Source organism: Meles meles, chromosome 17 (genome assembly GCF_922984935.1).
Source record: "Meles meles chromosome 17, mMelMel3.1 paternal haplotype, whole genome shotgun sequence".
Classification (NCBI taxonomy): Eukaryota; Metazoa; Chordata; class Mammalia; order Carnivora; family Mustelidae; genus Meles; species Meles meles.
This window is the reverse complement of record NC_060082.1, coordinates 6279157-6306276: the sequence shown is the minus strand read 5'-3', so window position 1 is coordinate 6306276 and position 27120 is coordinate 6279157. Positions and strand designations below refer to the sequence as shown.

Sequence of the window (27120 nt, the reverse complement as noted above, 5' to 3'; positions counted from 1 at the left end):
ATTAATCTCTACAGTAGGTACATAAAAGGGACACAGACTAAGGGACACGGTAACATAATCGCACACCATTGAAAGTGGACGCCCTCTTGGGGATCATCTAGCGACCCGTCCCGAAGCAGGAAGACCGCAAGAGCTGGTCTCGGGGACAGTCACTCGGGTAGGAGCTTCGCCCACGCGGACCCGCAGAGCCTCAGAGACTCCCAGCCGCGGTCCTCGTACTTAAGAGTCACACCATCGGGACACCCTCGGGCAGGGAGTTCACCAGCCGTCCGCTGGGGGGAGGTAGGGCCAGAGGGAGCCGCGGCGGCCCGCGAGCTACAGTGGCGCTAAGTTCAAAGCAGCCGAGCGGAGTCCGGGAAAGGGGCCGCAGAGAGCCGAGCTCCTTCTCCCCCCGAGGCAATAAAAGGAGCGCGCCGAGGAGAGGGGCTCGGGCCCGGTGCCTGCCTCCAACTCAGGGGGCGCGCGGCTCCCGCCAGAACCGCACAGAGACCCCCAGCGCGGGGGCGAAGTTCGGGTCGGGGGGGGGGTGGTGGTGCGCGGAGGCCGCGGGGGGTAGCAAGCGGGACTAGGCCCGGCGGGCCGCCCGCACAATGGAGGCCCCGCCCCTGCCCCCCCCTCCCTCGCTCCTTCCCTCCCTCCCTCGCGCCGCCCCGCCCCGCCCCCCAGCGCCGCGCGCGCCCGGCCCCCCGCCTGCCACCTGAGCCCTCGGGCCGCCGCCGCGCTCGCTCCCGGTGCCGCCGCCCCCGCCCCTGCGCCGCCCCCGCCCCTGCACCGCCCCCCGCCCGGGCCGCGCCCCCACCCCGCTCCCGGCCCTCGGCCGGGGCCGCACAGTCGCGGCCGCTCGCGCCGGGGAGGACATGAGCCGGGGCCCGGGGGCTCACCCTCCCGCCGCGCTCAGCCGCGCCCAGCGTCAGCAGGCGCCCTGAGCCGCCACTCCCGGGCCGCGCCGCCCTCGCGCCTCAGTGCCGGCCCGCAGTCCCAGCCCGCCGCTCGCCCACGGGCGCAGCCCCTCTGCCCGCGTCCCTCATGGCCAAGCCTCTGCTGCTGGTCGTCTGCGGCGCTCTGGTGGTGGCCGGGGTCCAGTGGGGGCCCAGCGCGACCCCCGCCGGGACGAGCGAGCCCCCGGACGCGCCGACGGTGGCGCCCACGGAGGACGAGACGCTGCAGAACGAGGCGGACAACCAGGAGAACGTGCTGTCGCAGGTAGTCTGCGGGCCCTGGTCACCCCCGCCCCAGGCCCCCGGGCCGCTGCGCCCCGATTCCGGAGGCGATTCCTCAGCGGAGGGACGGGGTCCTCCTCCCGGCGTCATGGGGTCTTTCCAGGTTACCGAATCGGAATCGGGAGAAAGGAGAGAAGGCAGGCAAGACGCCACACAGCTCCCTGAAAAAGAGGGTTTAAGAAAAAAAAACCATAACCCAAACCTCTAGTTCCAGGGCTGTGAAAGCGTGGCGGTCTCTTGCCCGTGTGGCTGTTCGTGGGAACGGGAACGTGACAACAGGCGGGCGTGTGGGACGGGAGGCAGACGGCTGTGCCCCGGGGTGGCACTTGACAGCCCAGATTGGGACGCATACCAGGGAGGAGGGGGTGAAGACAGAACAGGGGCAGGTGTGATGCCCCCCAGGTGGCCCCGCACAGGGGGACCAGGACAAGAGCCCGCATATTGGAGAGGCAGGGGAAATGCAGATCTGCTCTCCTCTGGCTGATGGTCGGTGGGGGGTGAGTGACAGACAGCTGGTGGGGTCGGGCTTTGTAAAGTGTCCATTTGCAAAGTACTGGGCTTGACCCAACCTCAAACACCCTGGTTCCTGTTCTATTCGCAAAGGACCAGTGGAACAGTAAGACTTGGAATGGCAGGAGTGCTGGGTGGGTAGCGCCGGGGCTTCTGACGGTCCACAGCCCAGGTGCCTGCAAGGGACAGCTCTCTCGATGTGCACATGCTCCAGAGTCGGATGCTGTGTGGTGGGTGATGCCATCACCCTAAGGATGGGGGCTGGCCGAGGGAGGGGGTCTATTGTGCTGCCTGCATCTCGCTGAATCCTTGGGCTGGGTGTTGTCTCCTTCCTGGAGGAAGATCAGCTCCACTGTGGTGTTATCAAACACTAGTGTCCTCACCCTTTTCCTTCGGAAGTTACGCTGCTTGATGCCCCATAGCCCGATAGCCTCGCACTGGCTCCTAAATCAAAAGGACATAAAAATCCGTCACAGAGGGGCTCTGGAGGACCATGCATGAAAGTGTTCCTGAAACCCGAGTCTGGGAGAGGAAGGAATCCACCCAAGGTCCCAGAGTGGGCTTTACAGGAATCCAGGCAGAGTTTCGCGAGCAGACAGCCACGATTTACTATCTGTCAGCCCATAAAGAGCAGCCGCTTCGGTCACCCTGCACTGTGACTCCTGCGTCCACTGATCCATTCTGTGTTTGACAACAGCTCTAAAACAAATATTAGTGTTAGAAGAAACCCAACCTTTGCAAGAAAAACATTACAAGCCTTCTTCCCCCAGATGGCATCCCAGGAATATTCCCACCCCAGCAGGGGCTCTGCCTGCCTGCCAGGGTCCTTAGTCAAAAGAAGGGAACTCTTCTCTGTGCCTGGAAAGGGAGAGCTCCGTGCTTCTGGGGCTGCAGGCTCTGTGGCTGCAGAGCTGGGGAGGAGCATTTTCCCCCCAGAAAACCTGCTTCCATTGTGTGCTTTCCTGCCTGGGGAGGCTGGCAGGGGCAAGGGCTCAGAAGGAAATGTTTAGCATTGTAGAAGCAGCAAGTGGTGCCAGGTTGCTCTCCTGGCTGTGGCCTAGGGCTTGGGTTCAGAAGCTGTTCTAGGAGTGAAAGGAATCCTTAGGCTGAGTAGACCTTACTGAGTTCCGGGCCTGTCTCTTTTCTCCCAGGTCCCTTTTTGAAATTGAAACCATCCTTCAGGGACGCCTGGGTGGCTCAGTCGGTGAAACATCTGCCTTTGGCTCGGGTCGTGATCCCAGGGTCCTGGGATCGAGTCCTGTACCGGGCTCTCTGCCCAGCAGGGAGCCTGCTTCTCCCTCTGCCTGCTGCTCCCCCTGCTTGTACTGTCTCTCTTTCTGTCTCTGACAAATAAATATAAAAAATCATTAAAAAAGAAAAAAGAAAGCATCCTTCGAAGGTCAGATCAAGTAGCACTTCCTCCAAGAAGTCTTCTCTGGCCCTCGGCTGGGGCCTCTCTGGCCAGTTTGAACCCGGCTGTACTGCACCACATCAGGACACTCGGCCCTCTCTGCTTGGCGTGGCTGTGATCTGTGTGGGTGTCGCACCGCGAGCTCCTGCGAGTGGGCTCTCTGGCCCGTCCGCTTCCCTCTCCTAGCCCCTGGCACCGTCCCGAGTGGGCACCCTGTGAGCGGTCCGTGAGGGATGAGGCTAGAAGCGAAGCAGCCTTCAAATTGGCATCTCAGCTTGCCATCCTCCCCTTAGCCCCTGTCCTTCCCTTTTTAAATCTCAGCCTGGGCTCTAGCGAAGGCAAGGGCTCATCATCTGTTTTTCCCTTGAAATGATGAAAGCCCAAGGCCCCCTGAGAAATGCACAGCTTTCCAAGACAAATGAAGAGAGCTGAACTCTTAAGCGCCTTCAAGGAAATTTCGGTGTCAGCAAATCATGTTCCGATGACCTCTTCTCCCCACTGTTGGGAGTCGTCTGAGGTCTCCGGCTAGTGCAGGATGTTTGACACGGTGAAGGCAGACCCTTCCTGGGATCCAGGCCGATACCTCTGTTTGCACGCTCAACCCCTTCTCTCTGTCTCTGTGTCTAGTTGCTAGGAGACTATGACAAGGTCAAGGCTGTGTCTGAGGGCTCGGACTGTCAGTGCAAGTGTGTGGTGAGACCCCTGGGCCGAGACGCCTGCCAGAGGGTCAATGAGGGGACCTCCAGGAAGGAGGACTTCTACACCGTGGAAACCATCACCTCCGGCTCGTCCTGCAAGTGTGCGTGTGTGGCACCGCCATCGGCCCTCAACCCCTGCGAGGGAGACTTCAGGCTCCAGAAGCTGCGGGCGGCGGACAGCCGGGACTTGAAGGTAGGACAGCCGGGACTTGAAGGGGCGATGCCACGAGTGGGAGGGTGCCTTAGGGCCCCGGGGGTCTGGGCGAGCTGTTGCAGGGACTGTCAGGCCTTTGGGTAAATGGGACCTGGCTCAGCCTGTTAAAGGTCACGTCCCGGTACCTAGTGTGCTGAGTGCGTGTCCGAGGCCAATCATCTGGCAAGCCGGTCATTCGCAATCCCGATGGCTAAAGGGGATGCTGAGAGCAAAGTGTGCCGGCCTCTCCCTGTGGAGCCAGGGAGGCTGGGCCTGAGAGCAGCTGCTGTGCCCAGGGGCCAAAAGAACTCCGTGTTCTTCTCCGCGAGAGTTATTGCCACGACTTGCTGTCGGCCCAGCACGCACCCCAGAGGCAAGAGACATAGGAACGAGCCTGGCAGTCCTCAGCACTGGGGCTGGGGTGACCCAGGGCAGCAGAAGCCTGGGGCCTGCCATAGTTTGGGATCAAATGGAGATTCGGTCCCCAGGGTGGGGAAGCTCAGGCCTGCCTGAGGCCACTGCACGGCTGGGCGGAGGGCTTGGCCCGTTCTTGGCAGCGTGGGCTAGTGGCCTGCAATCAGGCTGACTTGGGTACAGCTCTTTGCTCTGCCACTGACTGTGATCCTACTCATGGCACCTCAGTCACTTGCCTGACCTCCATCCACTTGCACAGAAAGTGGGGACTACAGCATCTCCCCTGTGGGGGAGCTGAGATGGCATAACTGAGCAGAATGCCTGAAACACAGGGTCAGGAGCCACTGGTCTCGCTCGTGGATGACCACGCAGAGGGCCACGGCGGTGCCTGGCGCCTGCCACACACCCCGTGACCGGTGGTCATTGATTCCCTTCAAGCAGAGTGGGGTTCCGCTGCAGGGTGCCTTAACATCCAGTCCCAGGACTCAGCCTGCCTCACAGAGCTGCAGCCCTGTCCCGGAACTACTTTTGGGACCGCTCATTATGGGATTGTCTGGGCCCTGAGAGCTTCTGGAACAATGGTCTATTAGGAGTCAGAAGACCTTCACAGATTCCATCCTGTGGCTCTCCCCCGCAATCGAGCTGCCTTCCTCTGGTGGGAACCACGAGTGTCTCGTACATGGAATTCTTCACCCAGTAGCAAGGCCGGGAGACAAGTGTGTCTGGCAGGCCCTTCGGGGACTGGTGCTCGGCTGGCCGGCTCAGCTCAGGCATCTCTCATCTGCCCCTTTGCCTGCACTCGGCGTGCCCCGGATGCCCCCAGAGCCTCAGCTGCCATCCTCCCAGGCTGCTGGCAGAAAGGCTGCTGCGTCTGACAGTTCTTGCCACCTCAGAGATGGGTCACTGGGCCTCCTTTACCCCAGGGTCGGGTTAGCTCTCAGTGCCGAGGGAAAAGCGCTGGTAGGTTCCAGGCTTTTGGGAGACGATGAAGGCGAGTGTTCCAGAAGCACAGAAGAAGTTCCTAACCTCGTTGTTGAGTATTTGGCTCATTTGCTGTGGGCCTGGTGCTGTGCTAGGTAGCTTGGGGAGACTCCTTTCAACTGAGAGAATAAAAGGTCTGAACAGTTTGGCGAAGGTTTTGGTGATGAACAGCTTCCCTTGTCCTCATAGGATTCTTCCATTTGTCTCATCCGTGTGTTCCAGTTGGCAGACTGTCTCCCACCCCTGCTTATGTGACCCCCAACACACAAACTCCAGTTTCCAAGGCCACCTCCCTGTGGGGCCTCCAGCGTGGGGGTCTGACAGGAAGCGTCTTGTCCCGGGTCTGTCGCACCCCCGCCCTTGACTAACCCCCACTCCTATTTCCTAGCTTTCCACCATCATAGACATGCTGGAAGGAGCTTTCTATGGCCTGGATCTCCTGAAGCTGCATTCCGTCACTACCAAACTGGTGGGGCGGGTGGATAAGCTGGAGGAGGTAAGGTCTTGCCTGTGGTTTTTTCTTTTTTAGCTTTTCTTTCTTTATTTCAGAGAGAGAGCGTGGGCAGGGGGAGGGGCAGAGGGAGAGACAGAATCCTCGAGCAGACTCCATGCTGAGCGCAGAGCCCAACACGGGGCTCCATCCCAAGACCCCGAGATCATGACGCGAGCCGAAATCATGTGTTGGAAGCTTTGCCGACTGAGCCACCCAGACGGCCCCGCTGTATCTTTGTCTGATCAGGTCCAAAAGTGTATCAAACTTCCCGCAATAGTTTTTCAGGAAGCGTGTATCCTGACCACGCTTAACCTGTCTTGTTCTTGGAAAGACAAAATAGTAAAAAACTCACCCCAAATCATGCCAACCTGTTGATGACAAAGAGAATCCGTGACATATAAATGTAAATGCCTTTTTTCATAGGCAAGAACCATACAACAGACATATTTCTGTTTTTACCTTGACTTCCAGGGAACTCAGAGCTAAGTGAAATATCAGAGTACAGTAAGCATCTTACTCCCGGTTTTGAGGTGGTGGCGTCTCCCTTCTGGGAGTAGGGGTGTTCATCTCTTCTTCTTCGGGTTTGTTTCGTTATTTTAACTGTCCTGCTGTCCGTCTCCGTACGTGTGTGTGTGTGTGTGTGCTGATCCATCTCAAATCTGCTTTAAAAAAAGAAGACATAAAAAGGATTACTAATAAATAACATTCCCCACTGGAAAGCATTCCGGCTCCTCTCCCGCTGGAAGGATGGACCGGTGGTGTAATTTTCCCAGACAGACATCACGTGGTTCTGACGGGGCTCCATGGTTTTCAGTGGGCGGTGCGGGGGGGTCTGGTGTGAATAGAAGTCATTCCCACGACAATAATGTCGATGCCGTTTTTTGTTGTCCTGCTTCAAAACGGAGATAAGTCATTTGGTCACCGGGAAGGGAACGACGACCACGCAGCCTCATGGGTAGGGAGCTTACGGGTGTGTGTCGTCTGCTGGCACCCCGTTCTTCAACTGATACTTGAAACGGTGACTCAAAAAATCAGGTCTGTTTAAATTTTAGACTGCGACTGTTAGCACTCTCCTTACGCTTCAGAAAATGTTCCCAGAAAGTGAACACCACTTCCTCGGCCACCCGTCCTTCGGCGCGACTTCCCCAGTGCCATGATGAGTGTGTTCTGAATGTGGCCATCAGCTCTGGGAGGACTGGTGGGTCCACAGTCACTTCAGTTCCCAGGTCTGGCGAGAAGGGTCAGGGCCCGGAACCTGAGCTTTCTAGACAATTCGAGGTGGCCAATAGGACCACGTCAGCCCACTCTTCCTGAGGGGCCTGCACAAGAGAATTAGGCCTAATCTTCACTCTCTAACGTCGACGGATGGAGTGAGGAGATTGGGAATGGTCAGCACCATCCTGCTACCAAAGGGCTTCATCCAGGCTCGGGATTCGTTCTCCCATTTACAACTACTTTCCGGTTCCTTCAGATGGGTTCGGAAGGGATCAAGCCTGGATCCAAGTCGACCTTGGAAATTGGAAAGTTCTTCTTTTTCCCTTGGCCCCCAGAGCCATGCAAATGTGAGATGCTCCCTTAAAAAGGGGTTTGCATTTCGCAGGGAAAGGGCTGACAGCCACCTCTGCTGCTTTCACCGGACCTTGGCGGCCACTTGGTTTTCATTCTGTCTCAAGAGCACAGACCGGGAAAGATGGCTCCGGGGTAGAGCACAGTGCTCAGGAGGCCACGGTCGGGTTCTCAGCCTCTGAGAGCTCCGCTCAACTCCGTAGTCTGTTTCCAGCCTTGTCAGGCAGCGAGCCCTTCCTGCTGACAGAGGGCAGGCCTGCATTAGTGGGCAAATTTGGTGCGGCGGCACCGTCCCGGAGGGATGGTGTCCTCGGTGTAGGCACACAGTAACTGGGTGTTTGCCAAAACCAATCTGAGGTCTATCGACGAGAGCGAACTCTTTTTCCAAAACATGGTATGTTGAGTAGCAAAAACTGGTCCTTTATATTAACATCAACAGCCCCGGATACTCACACAGCCGTTACGGCTCTAAACCATCCCGTAGACACTGAGCGCTTTTGCTGCCGCGAGCCGGGTAGGATGTGAGTGAGGCCTGTGGTAGATTCTAGGGAAGTGGAGGCAGCTGCTCAGGCCTTCTGGCTCCTGGGCCACGGCTCTTTCTAATCAACCCTGCAAGCTGCTTTGAGTCATTGCTCTCTGCCCCGGGATGCATCAGTTTTTCCTAAGCAGAGCTTCAAGCAACAGCTCTTCCAAGGGCATTTTTAGGCCGAGCTGTGGCCGCAGCCGTGAAGTCCTGTTGAACAAGGTTAAAGTCGAATAAGAGATTCCCCCATTCCTTATTGTCAGAGCCTGACAAGCAGGCTGTCCAGGGCTACCAGACGCAGCGGTGTGGCTAGTGGCACAGATGGGTCCAGGCTCCGGACCTGCAGAACAGAGCACTGTCTCCTCGTGTGACATTCAGCCTGTCTCCCGGCTCAGGCTGGCTGACTCGGTCTGCAGTCTGCAGTCGCTGGAAAGGCACAGTGTTGGGTAAATGGAAAAAACAGTCCTCCAGCCGGGCTCTGCAGGAGGAATGGACGTGAAATTCCGCTTCTGGTCTTTGGATATTCTGGAATCCCAAGGGGAGTGCTTTGGAGGTCAGACCAGACAAAGGGGTCAGATTGGAGGGGCATTTTGCCCAGCGTAGGATCAGTGCTTGGCAGTAGAAGCGGGCACACGTGTGAACACCCCCTCCCCACGTGTATGTAGAAATGGAAACTCCATTTGCAGATGAAAGAGGAAGGAAGGAGAGAGAAACAGAATCTAAATGGTTTGAGTCTTGCCTTTTTGGAAAATCAGCTCTAAGAGCTCTGGTTAGTGGGGTGATCTCGGTTGAGCTTTTGTTTTAACTTAAGGAAAATAACACACATAAAAAAGGACATAAGCAACAAATGTGCAGCTTAATGATTACAAAACAGACGCCCGGGTAACTGCCACCAGCTCAGGAAAGCTCAGCTCCCCCAAAGGAACCTCTATCCTGACTTTTATGTGAATCGTCTTCTTTGCTTGTTGGTTTGTTTTTTTTTTAACATTCTCATTACCTAAGGAGGCATCCCTAAATACAACAGTTTTGTCAGTTTTTGAGCTCTAGGTATATAGAGTCCTACAGAATTGTGTGTGTGAACATGTGCGTACCCGTGTATGTGTGTTGGGTTTCTTTTACTCAGTTTTGTTTTTTCGGGTTGTTTGTTTTGTTTTGTTTTTTCAGTCATCTCTGCAGCCAGTGTGGGACTTGAACTCACAACTCTGAGATCAGGAGTTGCATGCTGCACTCACTCAGCCAGCCAGGAGCCCCTCAATTTTGTTTTTATTTATTTACTTATTTTTAAAGATTTAGTTATTTGAGAGAGAGAGAGCGTGAGCACATGAGAGCAGAGGGGGCAGAGAGAGAGGGAGAAGCAGGCTCCCCGCTGAGCCGGAAGCCCGACATGGGGCTCGATCCCAGGACCCCAAGATCATGACCTGAGCCGAAGGCAGAGGCTTATCCCACTGAGCCACCTGGGTACCCCTTTTCAATTTTGTTTCCAACAGTTACTTATGTTGTTTCGTATCCTGTGGTTCATTTATTTTTACTGCTGTGCAGTATTCTCTTGTGTGACTGTAGCGTAATTTATCCAACTGTCCAACTGAGGAGGGATATGGGGTATGTTTTCAGTTTTTTAATTCACAATAGCCCTGGGAGCTTCCCTGTACACGCCTGTACACGCACAGCCCCACGTCTGCTCCCTGGCCCAGGCCTGCGGGCACTTCTCGGTGCTGTGTAAGTGGGAACAGAGCTACCGGGATGTGAGTTAGACTGACCTGCGGTTGTAGGGGCGATTGCAGAACTCTTTTCCCAAGTGCTGGTACAAGTTTACGTTCCCTCCAGCAGGGTATGGAAATGCCACACACATCCTCACCGGCAGCCGGTACTGTCAGACTTTCCAGTTTTTGTCAGCTTGGAGAGTGTAAGAGAGTAGGGCCATGTGACTGTATTCCAGAAACCTAACCCCCAAAACATCTTTTCTGTTCGCCTGGTGGAGGCCTGAAAGCCCATGGGCAGTCCTCTAGAACTGGCCCCAGTAGAAGTAACATCCAAAGTGGTCAGCAGGCCAAAACTTTTTTTTAAGATGTATTTATTTGACAGAGAGAGCACATAAGCCGGGGAAGGGGCAGAGGGAGAGGAAAAAGCAGACTCGCCGCTGAGCAGGGAGCCCAATGTGGGGCTTGATGCCAGGACCCCGGGATCACGACCTGAGCCAAAGGCAGACGCTTCACCAACTGAGCCCCCAAGGCACCCCCAAGCCAAGAACCTCTAATGTGGTAGACTAAGGCTGGCCATTGGGAGAGACTGGGAAGGGGAAGGTGATAAGAGAGGTATGAGGGTGCATTAAAATTGGGGGTGAGTACACAGAACAGGAGGCCGCAGAGATGAGAATCAGAAATGTAGAAGGAAAATCTGCAGCTTCCAAAGGCGAGGGCAAACCTTGGTCATGGCACTGATTCAGTGAAGAAGAATTTACCCCGAGCTCTGAGGGCACCCAGAGACCCAGAGCTGTGTGGGCTGCCTAAGCCTCGGCATGGGGACGCAGGCGCGGGCTATAACCCAGAATCCAACTGCAGCTTCCAGGAGGTTTATTAGCAAAGTGGAGCAAAGGACAGAGGGACAGATGGCTAAAATAATCTCTTGTAGCATCACAGTCTTAGTAGGATTAAGTCATTCCCTAAAGACTGCAAATCTTTGGGAAGAAGTGCCCCACCCCCACTCAGCTGTGGGACGTACCTGTCCATGTTCGTAAGTACTTGGAGATGGGTGTGACCGTGTACACACGTGCCTTTGTAGACGTGTGCATGCGTGTCCCCTGCGCTCGACATGGGCGCCTGCCTGCAGCTCCCCAAAGTGCGATTTCTGTTGCCGTGCCCGGCCCCGGCTGCCGGGTGTGACTCTTCTCTCTTTCTTGCCCTTCTCTGCCGGGCTTTGCGAAACGTGTCCATGAGCACAGGGCATGGTCACCGTGGAACCTTGTGTGTCACCCGAAGGCTTTTCTCCTAATGGCATTGTGTCCAAGTAAGAGCTCACATCTGTGATGTGTTTCCCAGGCTCCGAGCTGGCCTGCTCCCCAGAATGTGCTAGCACAGACATTGCTCGGCTTCTCCTTCAGCCCTGACGATGTGGTGGCCTTTGCATTTCTGGTCTGAAAGGCAAGATCAAAGAGCATTACCGACTCTCGGGGGCATATATCTTTTCCCCATCTAATAGGAAAATGTCATGTGCGTCTGTGCAGGTCTGGCCGCGAGTTAAGTCTCTTTCCAGGCCTCCCCTCTCTGCCCGCCCTCTGTGCCCGTCGAGACACCCCGAGTGTTCACACTCCTTCCCGAGCAAATCTGCGTCTGCGGTCAGGCATTTCATGCTCTCCCACTCCAGGCAGCCTTGGAGAGGAGTCTCGCCCGCGCTGTCCGACCCCAGTGTGGTCACCTTGGACAGGGAAAGGCTTGGAGAGAGTATTTCTAAGCTACATTTCAGCTTTAATGTTATCTAATTCAGCCACATCTGAATATGAGTTCCCCTGGGGTCGTATATACTTCAAACCTAATTTGTCACTGTGGAGTGGTTTTCGTTTCGGCTAAGCAGACTGAGGGTGTGAGAAGCAGCCCTCCACCTGCTGCCCTAGGAACAGCTTCTGGCTGCCAGGATTTGAAGGGGACGTCACGCTACATAGACGGATGAGGTTACCCCTGGTCCAGAAGTTCAGCATCAGAGGCCTGGGACTTCTTGTTCTCAACTTGTCTAACTGTCCTTCCAGGCTCTAGATGGCTTGAGGGCGACCTGAGCTGGAATCATCTCTATTTCAGCATCCTGGCCCCCCACCCGAGGTAGACTAGACTGTTTGGTTAGACAGCAGCTGTTGGGTTGGGGGAGTGATTGAAGGGGCAGCTGGTGGCCCCTGCCCCTGGGCCAGCCTGCCCAGCTCCATCAGCTGTGGTCCAGGACTGTGCCCAGGTCCTGCCTGTCCGCTCAGCTGGGGCACCGGTTGTTTCTCGCTGCTCTCACCCTCCAGCACTCTCACCAGGGGCTAGAGACAGCTGTTGGCTGAGGTGGCTGTCCCAGGCCACCGGGTCGTAGCTGTGTCCTGGAGGGCTCAGAGGGGGAAGGGCAGGCGAGCTGCTGGGAGCTCGGAGCCCCCAGGATCCAGTTATCCACACACTCACGTCACCCCCTCAAGGAAGGCCGTTCCCTGCGCCCTCTGGCTTGCCATCTGCATTGGGCCCTGGACACATCCAGCCAACGAGTGATAGGGGTCAGGTGGCTTCCTCGGATGTGGGGGCACATGCTTGCTGCAGGACGTGGGCCCAGGCTCGGTGCAGCTGTGGTCTGGCTTTGTCTCCTCCTGCAGGGGCCCAGTGCGTCTTTTTACAACCCAGCAGCCTCCCCGGGGGACGGGGATTCTCACCTTCCCTCTTGCCCGAGCTGCCAAACCTTAGCTCACTTCCCCTTTTCCGCCTACATATCTGCTCTGGATGGCGAGGGCCAGCCCTGCTCCAGCTTCACCTGGGGGCATCACGTCGGCCTTTGTGCCTGGCAGCGCATGCGCGGCGCCTCGTCCCTTCTCCAGGCCAAGACTGGCAAGGCAGGATTCCTTATTCCTTCTTTCTCCAGCTGGGGCCTGGCAGGGTCCCTTGCCTTGCCTTGCTGGTGGGGTGCGCTGGTGCCCAGAGCCAGCCCCTTCGTCCCTGCACCCCTGTCCTTGGTTCAGGGCGGGGCGGGGGGAACATGAGTACAGGAGCCTTCCGGAGCTCTGCACCGTGCTCACTCCCGTCACCCGCAACGCTTTCTGCTTACGCTGTCACTGTCTCACCCAGGCACCCTGTCCTTGTCCAACAGCCAGACAAGGTCAGGATACAATCTGTGCCCGTGAAACAGCTGCCCCACATCCATTCCACCGCCTGACACCTGCGTGCCGGCTGTGCCCCCAGCTCCACCGGCTTCCAGTCCCCTGTGCCCGGGAACGCGCCAGGTTTGCACACTTCCTTCCCTGTGGTGCGTGTGCCTCTGGCTATATCAATGCGAGACGCGTGTCCCCTTCTGGCAGTCTGGGCTTGCTCTCGGCGGGCATCTCCTGGGTCCTGGGCCCAACCCCGAGTCCCTCCAGTCCGTGGCACATTCTCTGTGAACCCCACTCAGGTCCTTGCCTCTGCTCAGATCTTTATACGCCGTGGCTGGCTGTGTCCAGCCTCCTGCGCCAGCCTTCTACAGGCCCTTCCTTCCTCCTCCCCGCCCTCCTCTTCCTCACACCCGCATCCTTGGCGGGGGCCAGATAGCCCCCATGCCTGTGTCCTCCGCCGCATTGCTGGGACCGCCCGTGGGCCAAGCTGCACACACCATCACCGTCATGGCTGCCGCTGTCCGGAGGGGAAGAGCCTGAGGCCTGAGGTCATGGGCTCCACTGTTCGGCCAGAGCAGAGTCAAGAGTGCCCCGCATGGGCAGCGTCCCCTGTGCTTCCTGAGAAGTGGCCCACAAAAGGCCTTGGTGTGAGGAAGCAAGAATCTCAGGGGATGGGGTGGGGGGAGCCTATAAGGCCAGCGCCCCCCAGGGTGGAGGCGGCCGAGTTGGGGGGTGGCCAAGGGGGTGGCCGCTGCCCTGGGGGACGCCTGCTGGCCCAGCCCGGCAGGCCAATGTGGTGATGCCCCTGTCTGCTGGCTGTTTACTGGGTGGCTGGCCGGCTTTTCTGTTCCTGGGGGGGGCGGGGGGGGGGGACCATATGGCTCCTGTGGGTTCTCAAGGCCAGACTGTACCAGACCCTGCTCTGTGGAAACCCCAGATAACAGCTCCTCGCTCAAATGGGAAAGGGTATTGGGGATTTATAAGTCAGGGAGAAGAAGGCCCCTCCAGGGACCTAGAAACCCCAAGATCTGGAGAACGGGAGCCGAGTCTGTGGGGCTGCCCCTTTGCCTGGCAGCGAGTGCAGAAGCCGGCGCCGACTCTTGCAAGGTGTTCAGGAATCCGGTGGGATCTTGTTTGTAGCGAGGCTCTGCAGGGTCAGGCATTGGGCCCACCCAGCAGGGAGTCCTAGGGCCACACCATAGGCCACATCCTAGAGACTGTGTCGTTGACCTTGCTGACGTCTCAGGAGATACAAGTGTCACCCGCCCTGACTTAGACTTTTCATTGGTGGGTGCTTTCCTGGTCATTGCTTTCGTCCCCTTCTGGAGGGTGGCCTTCATCAGAGTGGGATCCTGCTGGGTGTGGCTTACACTTGACCCCTTAGCGCCCAGCATGGAGCACATGAACGTATTAAGGAGGAAGTAACACCCGGAACCCCTGAGCCTGCTGGGCTGTGTCGTATGTCTTAGGACCTGACCCAGGAGGTGCTCGCGGATGCACAGAAACGCGTGAATCCTGGGTGCCTGGCTGGCTCTCTCGGTGGAGCGAGCGCTCTTGATCTCAGGGTCATGAGTTAGAGCCCCGTGTTGGGTGTAGCCATGACTTAAAAATCAAATCTTTAAGAACAAGTAAAGAAATGTGTGACTCCCACGAAGGCACCTGGCATCTTTCCTGTTGGCCCCAGAAAAATCTGGGTCCTATAAAACCGCCTCTTTCAAACATGTGGGCCCCTCTTTTCTGGCAGGTGTATCCCAAGCTTCCTACCTTTAAGGCAGCACTTCTCAAACTTGAACGTGTCTGCAGATTGCCTGGGGGTCTGGTTAAAAAGCAGATTCTGATTCAGCAGGTCTGGGCGGGGCCCCAGACTGTCTTCCTAATGGCTCCTGAGGGTGCTCCCCGCTGCTCGTCCGTCCCACTTGGCGGGTCCACCGCACCGCATGTGTCTGCACAGGCACACATGCAGTCTCTCAGAGGCCCCAAGACCACACTGCAGTACTCAAGGGCCCCTCTGATGGGCTCCCCACGGTTCCAGAGCTGGCTGAGCACCAGGGCCCTCCCGCAGGGGTCTTAGTGGTCCCGTGAGTGAGTCTCAGAGACAAAGGCCAGGAGGCTGGGTGCTGGGCTCAGCTCTGCCACTTCTATTTTTATCACCTTGGGCAAATCCCATCATTCCTCTGGGCCTCGGTTTCCCCATCTGAGACATGTTTGAGTTCTGGGATCCTCCAGGGGCCTAGAAACCCCAACTGTAATGTCCTATGAAAGAGAATAACCACTTTGTGTGTCCCGGGCGCTTCTCACATATTAACTTATTTACTCATAGGAATTCGTCGGGAAAGTGCTAGCATTGCCCCATTTGACCCCTGGGGAAAAAAGCCCAGCGAGTCTGATTAGCCCAAGATCAAAGAAGTAGCAATAACACCGACATGTGAGCCGGACCGTTTCCTCCAGAATCCGTGCTCTTAACCATTGCCCTCAACTGTCCCCGGTAGCACCTGTCAAGAGTGACTGTTCACCCAGTAAGCCTGCTTGATCCGGCTGTTCCTGAAAGAAGTCTTCTTTCTCGGGGGCTTTATCTCTCCCAGTGAATTCTGTGCAATTTAGAGAGGCAAGTTTAGCCTGAGCCCCACAGAAGCACAGCAAGCACTTCCAGGGCTCAAAATCTGCCATGAAATGAAATGCCAGAAAAACGGCATGGCCAGGGGTCCTGGGGTCTGGTTAGCTTTAACAAGCACCAGGTACATTCTTTGGGGCAGCTCCTGTAGGAGCCACCAGAGCCACAGTGTCTGGGCGTTACTATCTGCCTGGGTACTTAGACGTCCCCTCTGAGCTACTGTGCCTTTCCTCTGGGACTTTGAAATACCTTGCCAGGTGGCAGGGGTCTGACCCTTTACTCTTCCCATATCTGTCTGCTAAAGACGGAAAGCAAATGCATCCTCTGTTTTATGTGTTTGCTTCCTCTACCCCGATAAACAGGGCTTAAAGAGAACATCCCATCTGAAAACTCAGATGCAGGGCGCCTGGGTGGCTCAGTCCATTAAGCGTCTGCCCTTGGCTCTGGTCGTGATCTCAGGGTCCTGGGATCGAGCCCTGCGACAGGCTCCCTGCTCAGTGGGAAGCCTGCTTCTCTCTCTCCCTCCACACCACCTCCATGTCCTTTCTGTCTCAAATAAATACTCTTTTGTATAAAATAAATAAAAAATAAAACAAAACCTCTAACGCTTGTGGAAACTTTAGAACCCCGGCCAGCGTTGGACAATGTTGGATCTCAGGCCAGTAAACTTCTCTCGAAATAACCCGAGGAGAGAGGGCACCTCTGAGCCTGCCCATAACTGTCCCTGGTTCAGATCCCATGCAGCGTCCCCTCCTCTAGGACACTGCCTCTCCCTGTCCCCTCCCTCCTCTGAACTCCGTAAGTTCACACTTGCCACTTGCACGACCCCGCGTGCTGGGTCATCTTCCATGTGGGCCTTTTTCCCAGTTATAGTCGGCATCTCCCCAGCAGCCCAGGACAAAGCCCCAGCGGCATTTGAGCCTTTTTTTGGTACGACACTCTACCTTAGACACACGGGAGATGTTCACCAGTGTGGCTTGGCTGAAGTACACCTTTGGTCCCTTCCAGTATGAACCAGACCTGGAACACAGGTCATTTGCCAAGTGGGGGTCATTTAGGGAAACTTTTTATGGATCCATAGGAAAGTTTGAAACCTGCCCGTGGGTTTTCTATGTAAATGATGCCTTTAAAAAGTGCCAGGGAATAGTTTGTGTTCACTAGAAAAGCAGACTAAATACATATCTTTGGCCACTTCTTCTCAAATTGCTTTTTTAAAAACTCTTCTTTCATTAATCGAGCTCCTGGTTCACATATTTCAGGTCTAAGTGAGTGGAATTTTTTGCCATGTTCATTATCACTGGATAAGGGGGCATGCACTGTGTACCAGTGATGAAAAAGAAGCCAGGTGTCCTGGTGACCCAGAGACACGACAGCGTCAGGGTTAGGAAAGCCATGGGGGCTTGGGGGGGTGTAATCTCCTGCAGCCGGACATGCCGGAGCCCCCGCAGGACTGCCCAGGCTCTGGCCCGCAGTGCAGGGCTGGACGCTCTCTAGGACTCCAGTCACTCCCTGGCCGCTTTCTCCACCCGTTTCCGTGCATCCAGCTCTGAGCCAAGAGAAGGGCTAGCTGCCTCCTGCGCAGCATCAGAGCTCTTCTGTGGATCTTCGTGTGACATTTTTTTTCCTCTTCTCAGGAAGTCTCTAAAAACCTGACCAAGGAAAATGAGCAAATCAAAGAAGACGTGGAAGAAATCCGGACGGAGATGAGCAAGCTAGGGAAGGAGAACTGCTCCGGCAGCATCCTAGACGGCATGCCCGACGTGCGCTCGGCTCTGCAGAGGGACGCGGCTGCAGCCTACACCCACCCAGAGGTGCAGACCTGGCCCTCAGTCAGCCGGGGGTGGGGGGTTGGGGGGCTTGGGGGTGCACAGCCCTGGGAAGCACACGGCCAGGCTTGCACCTGCGCCGAGCTCTGTGAATTTGGATTCGTTCACAGCCATGGTCACATTTCTTCTAGACGGCCCTTCTGTAGGTATGATGGGGCAGTGGACAGGTCCGTGGTACCTAATGGTGAAGCCCACAGGGGCTCCGTGAGGAAGTGGTGAAGCCCCGGCCCCACCCCGCCGCTGGAGTGAAGGAGTGAGGAGCAGCAGGCATGCGTGCTGGGTTGTCTGGGCCCGTCGTGGTTCACTCCTGCCGTCCTGGCATCATTATTGACAGAACCTTCTTTGGCTCTCAAAAGCTCCCCAGTTAGAAACAGGAAGTTGTGGGGCCTCCCTGTTCACACAGGGCTTGTGGTGCATTCCGGCCTTCCATCGCTTTCCTGGGTGGTTTTCTCCTGGTTCCGGCAGGCCGGGCGGAGATCGGGATCCTCACTTTCCAGATGAGGGGACACATCCCGGAACGCTCGTGGGGTGCCTCACTCGGCCAGGAAGCGGTGGCAGGGCTTCTCAAACCTCTGTCTCCTCCCACCCAGTGGCATCCCGGCATGAGGGCCCCCATGCATGAAGGGGAACACTGATGGGGTCTGGAGCGATGGTGCTGGTTCCTTTTGGCCCCAGTTAGTAAGTTACGCTCATATGCATTTCTGTGGCTCCGACTGTTTCTGTGGCTCCGAGCATTGTCATTTAATGTGGTGGTTGTGTCCTAAGCTGGTGCCCAAGAAACAGTATCCATTTGGGAGCTAACCCCGAAAAGCAGAAGAGGAGGAAACAGTTTTGGTGGCAGGACTTGAAGAATGCGAGACACAGTGTGTGAGCAGGTCTGGGTCAAGTGTCAGAAGAGGGTCCTTGGCAACAGGGGACAAGAGCGTTAAGAGAGGACAAGGAGTTAAGAGAGGCCTTGCTGGCGTTAACCAGGCCAAGGGTGGGTGGTGGACGGCAGAGCCTGGATTCCAGATGGACCCTCCTGGGGCGGCAGGCGGGGTGTAGGGGAGCAGGACCCGGGACCTCCAGAGTCGCTGAGCTGTGCCGTGTGCCAGGGCATGGAGAAGGGCTAAGCCTTGCTACCTAGGACTCTGCCAGGGTCAATAGGAACTGGGGCAAGAGAGGAAGTCAGCCTGGGCTTGGAACTCTTGGAAACTCATCACCGTGGTGCCAGGCAGGCAGCAGCTGTGGGTTAGGAGGGCACCCCGGGCACATGTGTTCCCAAGGTCGGACGCAGGTGGATTAGGACTTTGGAGGCAAGAAGCCCCAAGGACGGTATGGCACTCGTACCCTGCCCAGTGTGTAACTCAAAATAAAACCAGTTCCAAACCAGAAAATAAGGATAAGGAAGGCCAATAATTTTCTGGCTTTACCCATGATGACTACTTCGATGCTTTTTTGGATGTATTATATTTCTTCAACGAGTATTTTTATTCTCGTTTTTAGTTGTCCCCCAACAGGCTAGCTACTGAGCATGTGTTTAGTCTGCTTGGTGGGTCATCCTTGGACAGATCTGAGCTTGTAAACCAAAAAGCCAAGGACATTTGGGCTGGAAGGGACCTTGGAGGTACCCTCTCCCCCCACCCGGGGCCCAGCGGCTCCTATCTCAGCCCATCTGGCATGTTCCTCTGGCTCCGTGCCCAGTGGTGTCCGGCATTCCCCATCCTCTCTGGCTTCCAGCTTCCCGCTCGGCTGAGCTGGAGAATTCGGCTGTTGTCTTGATGATACATTATGTGGTATGTTCAGCAACCCAGCTCATATTTCCCGAGGGCAAACAGTAAACCAAATCAAACACCCCAAACTCTTTTTCTCTTTGCTCAGCAAAGCCCTTTCCCCTCCTGAAATTCCCATTCATCACTCTGCTGAAGTTAGCACAATCCACCCAAACGGGTTTTTGGCGGGGGGCGGGTGGTTAGAGCCAGGGCCAGGGAGGGGTGGGAAAGTGGGAAGCCGGGAAGAAGGCCCAAGGCGAGGAGCTTCCTCCCCTTCTTTATCTTTCCGTGTCTTTAGCGAACCCCATGCTAGAAAGGAGGCAAGTGGGGGGCGAGGTTTGGTGATTATTTTCAGGGTTCTCCGTGGATACTGGGGCTTCTCGGAGTGGCGAGTGGCAATATGTCAGAGGCCTCTCTCCAAGAAGGTCTTGCCTGGAGGGCTGGCAAGGGGCTCCGGGGGCTGGGTTGGGAGTGGAGAGGGCAGGGTGGGAGCTGGGACACAGGGACGCCAGGAGGTGAAGTCATGCAACAGGCTCTCGGATTAGCAGAGAGAGGAAAGCAGAGCGTGGTAGGGGCAGCTGCCGCCCAGCTCAGCCTGTCGCCAGTGAATCCAAGGAAATTATATGTTCTCTGGCAGAGGCTGCCATGGTCTTGCTCCATCTCCTTGGCCGGGAGAAGGAACTGCAGTTCCCGCCTGTCCCGGAGAGCCTGGAATTAAAGACAGTTCCTGGGGTTTACCATGAAGACATGGCAACCTGCTTTCGCAATGCGCAGGAGACCAGGGTCCGGCAATTAGCCGGCCCACAGCGTCTGAGTCAAGCATGGGGCCTTTATCCGCCTCCCAGCCTCCTTCCCCAGCGGGAAAGGAGGGATCCCCACGTCTGCTGGGCCCTAGCCAGACCAGGGCCCTGTGCACTTGAGGATGTAGACGGGTTTTTGGAGAGCAGACAAGTTAGTCCCATGGTCACTGGTGTGGGCAGCGTGGCTTCTTGGCAGGAAGGGGGTAGGCTCTGAACACAGCAGCCCCGGCCCTGCCTGCTAGGTGCCCCCTCCGCCCTTCACCTACTAACCAGCAACCAACTCGCTAGATGACCCCGAGCCCCCTTTTCCTTGCTTGCAAAGTGTGGATAGTGCTGTCTGCCTTGCCCCGTTGTTGTAAGGGGCCAGAACACCACGAAGGTCAAGGTGGGTGCTCCCTGAAATCCATCACTTCAGGCTCTGCGTCCCTGCATCTCTCGTCCACACCACTGTGGCGGCAAGAAATGGGAATTGAGGACAGGCTGGTGGCAGGTGTGGGGGCTCCCCAGGGCCCCTCCCTGGGCGGCTCTCGGACCCCCGCCGTGGGGCCTGGCAGAAGGGTGCTCCTGGCTTGCCGGAGTCTTCTCCACTGTGTGCTGGGGCGTGAGGAGCTGCCGCGTCAGCTGTCACCTGGGTCAACTTTTGTCACAGCAAAGCCAGTAACCTACTGTAAAGCATCATTTAACAAAACCCCAGTGCCCGTCAGAAAGGTAGCCCATTCCCTGGGATTTGTAATGGGCGAAAAACTCACTGCCACCAGGGTGCCTCAGTCAGAAGAACATGCAACTCTTTGGTTTCAGGGTCGTGAGTTCGAGCCCCACGTTGGGCATAGAGATTACTTAAAAAACATTTTTTTTTCCCCAGTGTAATAGGTCCTAAGTAGCACCCACTCAGGGGACTCAGAGACGCATAAGAGGTGGCTATTCTTCCAGCTCCTTCGAGTCTGCAGAGGCAAAACCCTTCCATAATGCCCGTGGAAGGCAGGTGGGGAGAGGGGCTGTGACAGGAGGTGTGGACTTGGTCCCTTGGAAGTTGTGTTCAGCTTTGAGGAGAAGCCCCGAGCACGGTGCCTCAGACAGTAGGGGGGCTGCTGTTCTTTCACGAAGGAGGAGCCTGGGAGGCAGGCTGACCTGGCCGCTGTGCTTAGCTGCATGGGTGCCCAGCGGGAAGCCGCCCCGTCCACATTGCAGGCCAGACCGACCAGGAAGAGTGCGAAAGATGCCTTCCAGCTGGCAGCCCCCCTTTTAAGGAACTTTTCCAACAGCTCTTTCCACCAACTTGTACTTGTACCCCCCTGGCCAGAGCTTTGTCCCGCGGCCGCTCTCACGGAGCCAGTTTCCCACTCACTGGAAAGGACCAGGAGACAGGATTTGCATTCAGTCAGTCAGAAGTCTCTGCCACGACGTGCAACCCTCAGTTTGTTTTGTGAGATTAAGAGTCACTTATGGTTTGTCTCGGAGTATTTTCTTAAGGACCTGAGATGCTAGCCAGGCCTTGAGAAATGGGTAGGTTATGGTAAGTGGCTCTGGAAGGGGGAAGGAAGTGGGCTTCTGAGCAGTCTGAGCCAAGAGCCCGGAGTTCAGGAGAGCCAAGAGGGCAAGAGGTCAGCTAGATGACGGAAGGACCGGGGGGTTGGGCTTGGGGGACAGAACTAGAGAGAAGAATGCTGAGCTGGGTCAAGGTCCATTTTTTTTTTTTTAAGATTTTATTATTTGACAGAGAGATAGAGATCACAAGTAGGCAGAGAGGCAGGCAGAGAGAGAGTGGCGGAGGGGGGGAAGCAGGCTCCCTGCTGAGCAGAGAGCCTGATGTGGGGCTTGATCCCAGGACCCTGAGATCATGACCTGAGCCGAAGGCAGAGGCTTTAACCCACTGAGCCACCCAGGTGCCCCATCAAGGTCCATTTTTAAGAGGGGTGTAAATGCCAGGCCAGGGACCTTGGACTTTCTTCTGGATGCATCAGGGCGGTCATTCCTTGTGACGGTAGAAGTAAGAGCTTCCCCCAGAGGTGGGCATCTTGGGCCTCAGGCCTCATGTCCAGGCCCGGGCACTGTTGTCCACACAGGGATCTCCCTGGAAACACCTGATTCCAGATCTAAGTCACACAGCAGCCCTAGTCCAGAGCTGAGGAGGACTGCACCCTCTGGGAAGTACAGTGTGGAGGTCAGAGACACGCTGGAGCCAGGGTACTGGAGTTCAAATCCTGCCTCCACCACTTCCCAGCTGTGGGACCTGGGGCAACCTCTCTGGGCCTCAGGTTCCTAACGGGTAAATGCGAATGGTAAAGAGTTCCTACCTCGGAGGACAGTGCCTTGCCTGCAGCTTTGCCTCCTCCTGACCCCTGCCTGTCTGACCAGTGACCCGGCCTTCCCTTGTGTCCCCTCCGAGGAGCAGTATGAGGAGCGGTTTCTGCAGGAGGAGACGGTGTCCCAGCACATCAACTCCGTGGAGCTCCTGCAGACGCGGCCCCTGGCCCCGCCCGAGGTGGCGAGGCCCCAGCGGCCCCTGCAGAGGCAGGTGCACCTGCGGGGCCGGCCAGCCTCCAGGCCCACCGTCATCCGGGGCATCACCTACTACAAGGCCAAGGTCCCCGAGGAGGAGAATGACATCGAAGAGCAGCGTGAGTTGGGGTCAGCAGGCCGCTGCAGAGGCAGGGCGGGGAGGGAGTCACCACTTGGACCCTCCCGCAGTCTAACGACTGCTGTGGCCTCGCAGAGCCAGCGGGGTCATGGGGGAATTGCCCGCCGAGACAAAAGACTGGAGTTCCTGCTGCGTTTCCTCACAATTTGCTGCGCTGCCTCCGGCGGGTCACTTGTGGTCTCTGGGCTTGCGATCTGATCACGTAGCAGAGCTATAGGGGACTTCGGTGCCCTCCAGTCCTGTTTTGAGGACACTGAGGCTTGTGGGGAGAGGGGTGCTGTGCTCAGAGCCCCACCTGCTGTCCCTGCCTCCAGGGGACCCAGGCTTCTCCCCGCTCCCAGTTTGTGCTCACTTAGCTGTTGACGTAATCAGTTCGCCCACTTTTAACCTTGTCTGTTCTCTTTTTTAATTACTGATTTGTGGGAATTTTTTTTTTCTTCAAATTCTGGAACAAGTCCTTTGTCAGTGGTAACCGCCGCACGCGTTTTTGCCCTGCCCGTGACCGCAGCTTCAGTTCCTTAATGGTGGTTTTGACAAACAGAAGAAACGCAGTTTGCTCTTTCTTTCATTTGCGGTTAGACGTCCTCGTGTCCTAACAGAGCTTTACTTCCTCATATGCCTTCTCTGCTCAAAACCCTGCCCCTGCCCCATTTCATTCGGAATAAGAGCCGAAGGGCAAACACAGCACCCACACTCCCGGTGGCCTAGTTCCTGTGCCCTCCCCAGCACCATGGGTTACTCTCCCTGCACACCTGCTGCCTTGTCCGCGCTGGACCCACCGCAGGCACGTTCTGGCCTCAGGGCCTTTGCACTGCGGCTCCTCGCCCCAGAATACTCTTCCCCGCATGGCTGCTTGGCCAGCTCCCTTAGCTCCTTCAGGCCTCTCTCATCTCCATCCTGACCACTTGATTCGTTACTGCAAGTCTCCGCCCGCCCCCTGCCAGCTCTCCGGACATGCCTCACCCTACTTGAATTTTCTCCTCAGCACCGTCAAGGGTCCTTTAGTGTCTGTGCCGCAAGACAGAAGCCCCATAAAGGCAAGATGTTTGTTTTGCTCACGGCTGTTGAGTGTGCTCCATAAACGTGCTGGACGAACAGGGTGACTGGCTTCCTCTGGGCTCCGTGGCCGTGGGTGCGGGTCCTCCCCATGTCCCCGAGCCTGGGTGGAGCTGAGAGGCGGTCCAGTCGGAGACCCTTCAGGGGACGCAGTGCCCTCCCATTCCTGCAACTTCTCACCCTCTTCTGAAATCCCAGCCGGGCTCCATCTCCGAACCAGGGCGTCGTGTTGAAGAAGGGAACCCTCTCGTTATTTTTTTCTAAAGATTTTGTTTATTTGAGAGAGAGAGGGAGAGAGGGAGAGCACAAGTGGAAGGAGAGGGAGAAGCAGGCTTCCCCTGCTGAGCAGGGAGCCTGACTTGGGGCTCGATCCCGGGACCCTGGGATCATGACCTGAGCGGAGGGCAGATGCTTAACCAGCTGGGCCCCCCGGCGTCCCAAGAAGCGTCTTCTTAATCTGCCAAATGCCACCTGCTCTTGCTCCTCTGACAGTGCTCCTCTCCCGAGTCACAGGTGACCTTGTGTTTGCTCCGCAGAAGATGAGTTTTTCAGTGGCGACAGTGGAGTGGCTTTGCTGATGGAAGACCAGCTTCTGAGACACAATGACCTGCTGGCCACTGCCACCCGGAGGCCAGTGGTCACCCGTCAGGGCACCACTGGGATGAGTGACACGCAGACCTCAGCCATGGCCGCGCCCTCAGAGCCCAGCACCCTGGACCCCACCCTGTCTGCCTCAGTGGAACAGTTCTCAGCACCACTCCAGACCTCCTCCGTGTTTCCAGGTCCCACAGCAGAGGCAAGCCTGGAACCTTCCACTCAGGTACCAGCCACCACCGTGGCCCACACAGCCACCCAGCAGCCTCCGGCCTCGGCTTCCCTGCCAGCGGCCTCTGGGAACCCATTTACTGAGGCTCCACACGTGGCCCTGGTGCCTCCCACCACAGTCCAGATGGACTCGCTGGGGAGAGATGCTACCACGGGGCAGGGCGCAGCCCCTGCCAGCCCCACCCTGAGCCCAGAAGAGGAGGATGACATCCGCAGTGTCATAGGTGAGTTCCCTCCGCCTGGCCACCATGTCCTGCTCAGCTCTGGTAACGGACTCAGCCCCGGGAGTAGGCTGAAAGGAGAGAGAGGAGCCAGAAGGCTGGAAGGGCCTGCCTTCTCTGGAAGGAAAAGCAGGTGGAGTTGTGCCTTCGGCCAGTGATCAGTGTTAATAACATCTAGGGGTGGTGGTGTTGCTGCCGTGGTTTTTAGAGAGAAAGAAAGTGTGTGCGCATGCATATGAGCGACGGTGGGGGAGGGGCAGAAAGAGACAGAGCATCTCCAGCAGACTCCCAGCTGGGCACGGAGCCCGACGTGGGGCTCGACCTCACGACCCTGAGATCATGACCTGAGCCAAAACAAGAGGCAGATTCTTAACTGACTGAGCCACCCGGGTGCCCCAACATCTAGGGGGTTTATGTTTTCGAAACGAGCCAGTGGCGCCGGTGGGAAGCCCCTCTCTGAGGTATTCATGAGTCAGTGGAGAGAGGGCCCTACCTCATCGGTCAGTTTTGTAAATGTTTGTTGAGCGCCTTCTGTGTCCTAGGCTTTGTGATGGGGGTTGGGTATCTGGCAACGACTAGGTTTTCTGCAGTAGGTTTACCAGGCCGTGAAGTAACAAGGGAATTTTAGTCGTGGAGGTCCCAGAATAACAGAGAAGAGGGAGCACGGTACCACTTGTACAGTGGGCCGCAGGGCCCGACCCCCCGAGCGGCGGCCTTGGAGAATGTGGAGCGCTGTGGCTTCGTGGGATAGATGCCGTAGCGGCAGAGGGAGGGAGAGACCGAGGGAGCGCCAGCGTGGCCTGGATGCTAAGCAGGCTGGGAGGCTATTCTAAGGAGGTGTCGTTTGAGCTGGGTTTTGAAGGATGATCAGGAGTTTTCTAAACAGAGAAGGGAAGCCTTCTGACTGTTAGATCTAAAGGAGCAAAGCACGTTCCAGAAGTGTGGCAAGTGCAGTCTGGTGCGTAAGCTCCAGAGCCACGTGGTGACCCTGAGAACCGTGGCTGGAACACAGGTTGGGGAAAGACAGCTAGAGAAGGACATGGGACCAGGCTGCAGGGGGTCTCTCCCAAGGAGAACGCAGCCAGACGTCCGCTGAGGCACCACCGAGACCGCCTGCTGAATGCGAGTTTCACCAAAGGGCTTGTTGAAAATGTACGTGCTTTGACAGAAGACGTGGTTTGCCTTATATCTTCTCCTTCTTCCCACTTGCCGCTCCCTTGGCCGCCTTGCCTCCATTCCCTGCTCAGAACAAGGTGCTGGCTACTGTCAGACAAGCTTGGGGAAGGAGCACCTGCCAGGAGCAGACACCTGGGTCAGAGCCAGGTCTCAGCGGCTGACAGCTGCGTGACCTTGGCTGAATTCCTCCCCTTCAGTGGGACTCCGATGTAATTAGATATTTGCTAAAGCCTGTTTCCTCCATGAAATCCTGTGGTTTCTTGCAGTAGGTTTATCAGGCGGTGATACAGCAAGGGAAATTCCCAGAATAATGGCACCGTGGGAGTGGGGAAATAACCAGTAGAAATAGACCCCAGGGCAAAAGCTCATGAACCTCCAGAAGAAGCCGGTGCTTGGGCCAGAGAGGGGGTAGGAGCAGGAGAGGATGGTCTTTTTCCTTTTCTGTCCCTTCCGTGGTGGAAGCAAGCTGACCGTAGCATGAAAGGCAGTCGCTCTGCACGGACGTGAATTCTGAAGCTGTAGGTCCTGCTTGATTTCCGCAGACTGCCCTGGGGCCTGAGCCCGAGGTTCCCACTTCCTCTCTGGCTCCGGGTAGCCTCGACCGCGTTCCTGGGGCCACAGGCCCTGAGCCCCACACTGTACCCCCCGCTCTCCCACCGCTTCACCCGTGAGTGGGAGGGACAGTCCCCCCCAAAACGTTGCCGCGCCCCTCCACAGCTGGCTCAGAGGACACTCAGGGACAGTGAGGACAGGTAGGCCTGCACACCTTTGTGCCCCCAGCGACGCTGTCCCGCAGCCTCGGAGCCACCTCCCCGGGCGCCTTCCTCGCCAGGAGTGGAGTGCTCTGCTGTGCCTGCCTCCCCTGGGGGCCGCCGGCAGTGTAGCTGCCAATGGGCACCTCTCTGGGCCCCTCAGGAACCCCCTCCTCTAGGAGCCTGAGATGCTGATGCGGGAAGGAGACACCCGCATCCTAGCGGCCATTCGCCTGGTGGGAGCCAGAGCGGGGGAAATGTTTCCTCTTGCTGCTCCGGATTCTGTTTGACCAGGACGACAGCAGCGCGTGGAGGGTGTAAGGTTCTGCTCCCAGACTGGCCTGTAGGGTTTTGTCTCGGGTCCGCCACCGAGAAAACACAGGGACGTGAATGTGCATGTGGGGTTTTCTTCAAGCACATACGGGTGAAAAGATGGGGTGGCTCGGAGAAGGGACAGGGCTGTGTGGACTCCGGACTGGCTTGTTTTGGGGAATCATCTTTTTTAAAAGATTTATTTGTTTGAGAGCGAGAAAGCACACGAGTGCACATGTGCGTGCATGAGCACGAGCAGGAGGGGCGGAGGGAGAGGGAGAGAATCTCAAGCAGACTCCACCCCTGCCCGCCCCACTGAGCAGG

The 27120-nt window shown here is 56.9% G+C and overlaps 1 protein-coding gene across 2 annotated transcripts in view; it reads left to right on the top strand.

Annotated features, from left to right (window-relative positions):
* Positions 1-758: 758 nt before the first annotated feature.
* OLFML2B (olfactomedin like 2B) overlaps positions 759-27120 on the top strand; it is a 35200-nt gene continuing 8838 nt past the window's right edge. The window contains exons 1-6 of one of the 2 annotated variants that reach the window (XM_045983652.1): positions 759-1203; positions 3769-4032; positions 5816-5923; positions 17074-17250; positions 22209-22434; positions 24047-24559. In XM_045983652.1, coding sequence (XP_045839608.1) covers positions 1027-1203; positions 3769-4032; positions 5816-5923; positions 17074-17250; positions 22209-22434; positions 24047-24559 — 1465 coding nt within the window. In that variant the 5' untranslated portion in view covers positions 759-1026. Of the gene's footprint in view, positions 1204-3768; positions 4033-5815; positions 5924-17073; positions 17251-22202; positions 22435-24046; positions 24560-27120 lie in introns of both variants that reach the window. The other variant, XM_045983651.1, reaches the window with a different exon arrangement.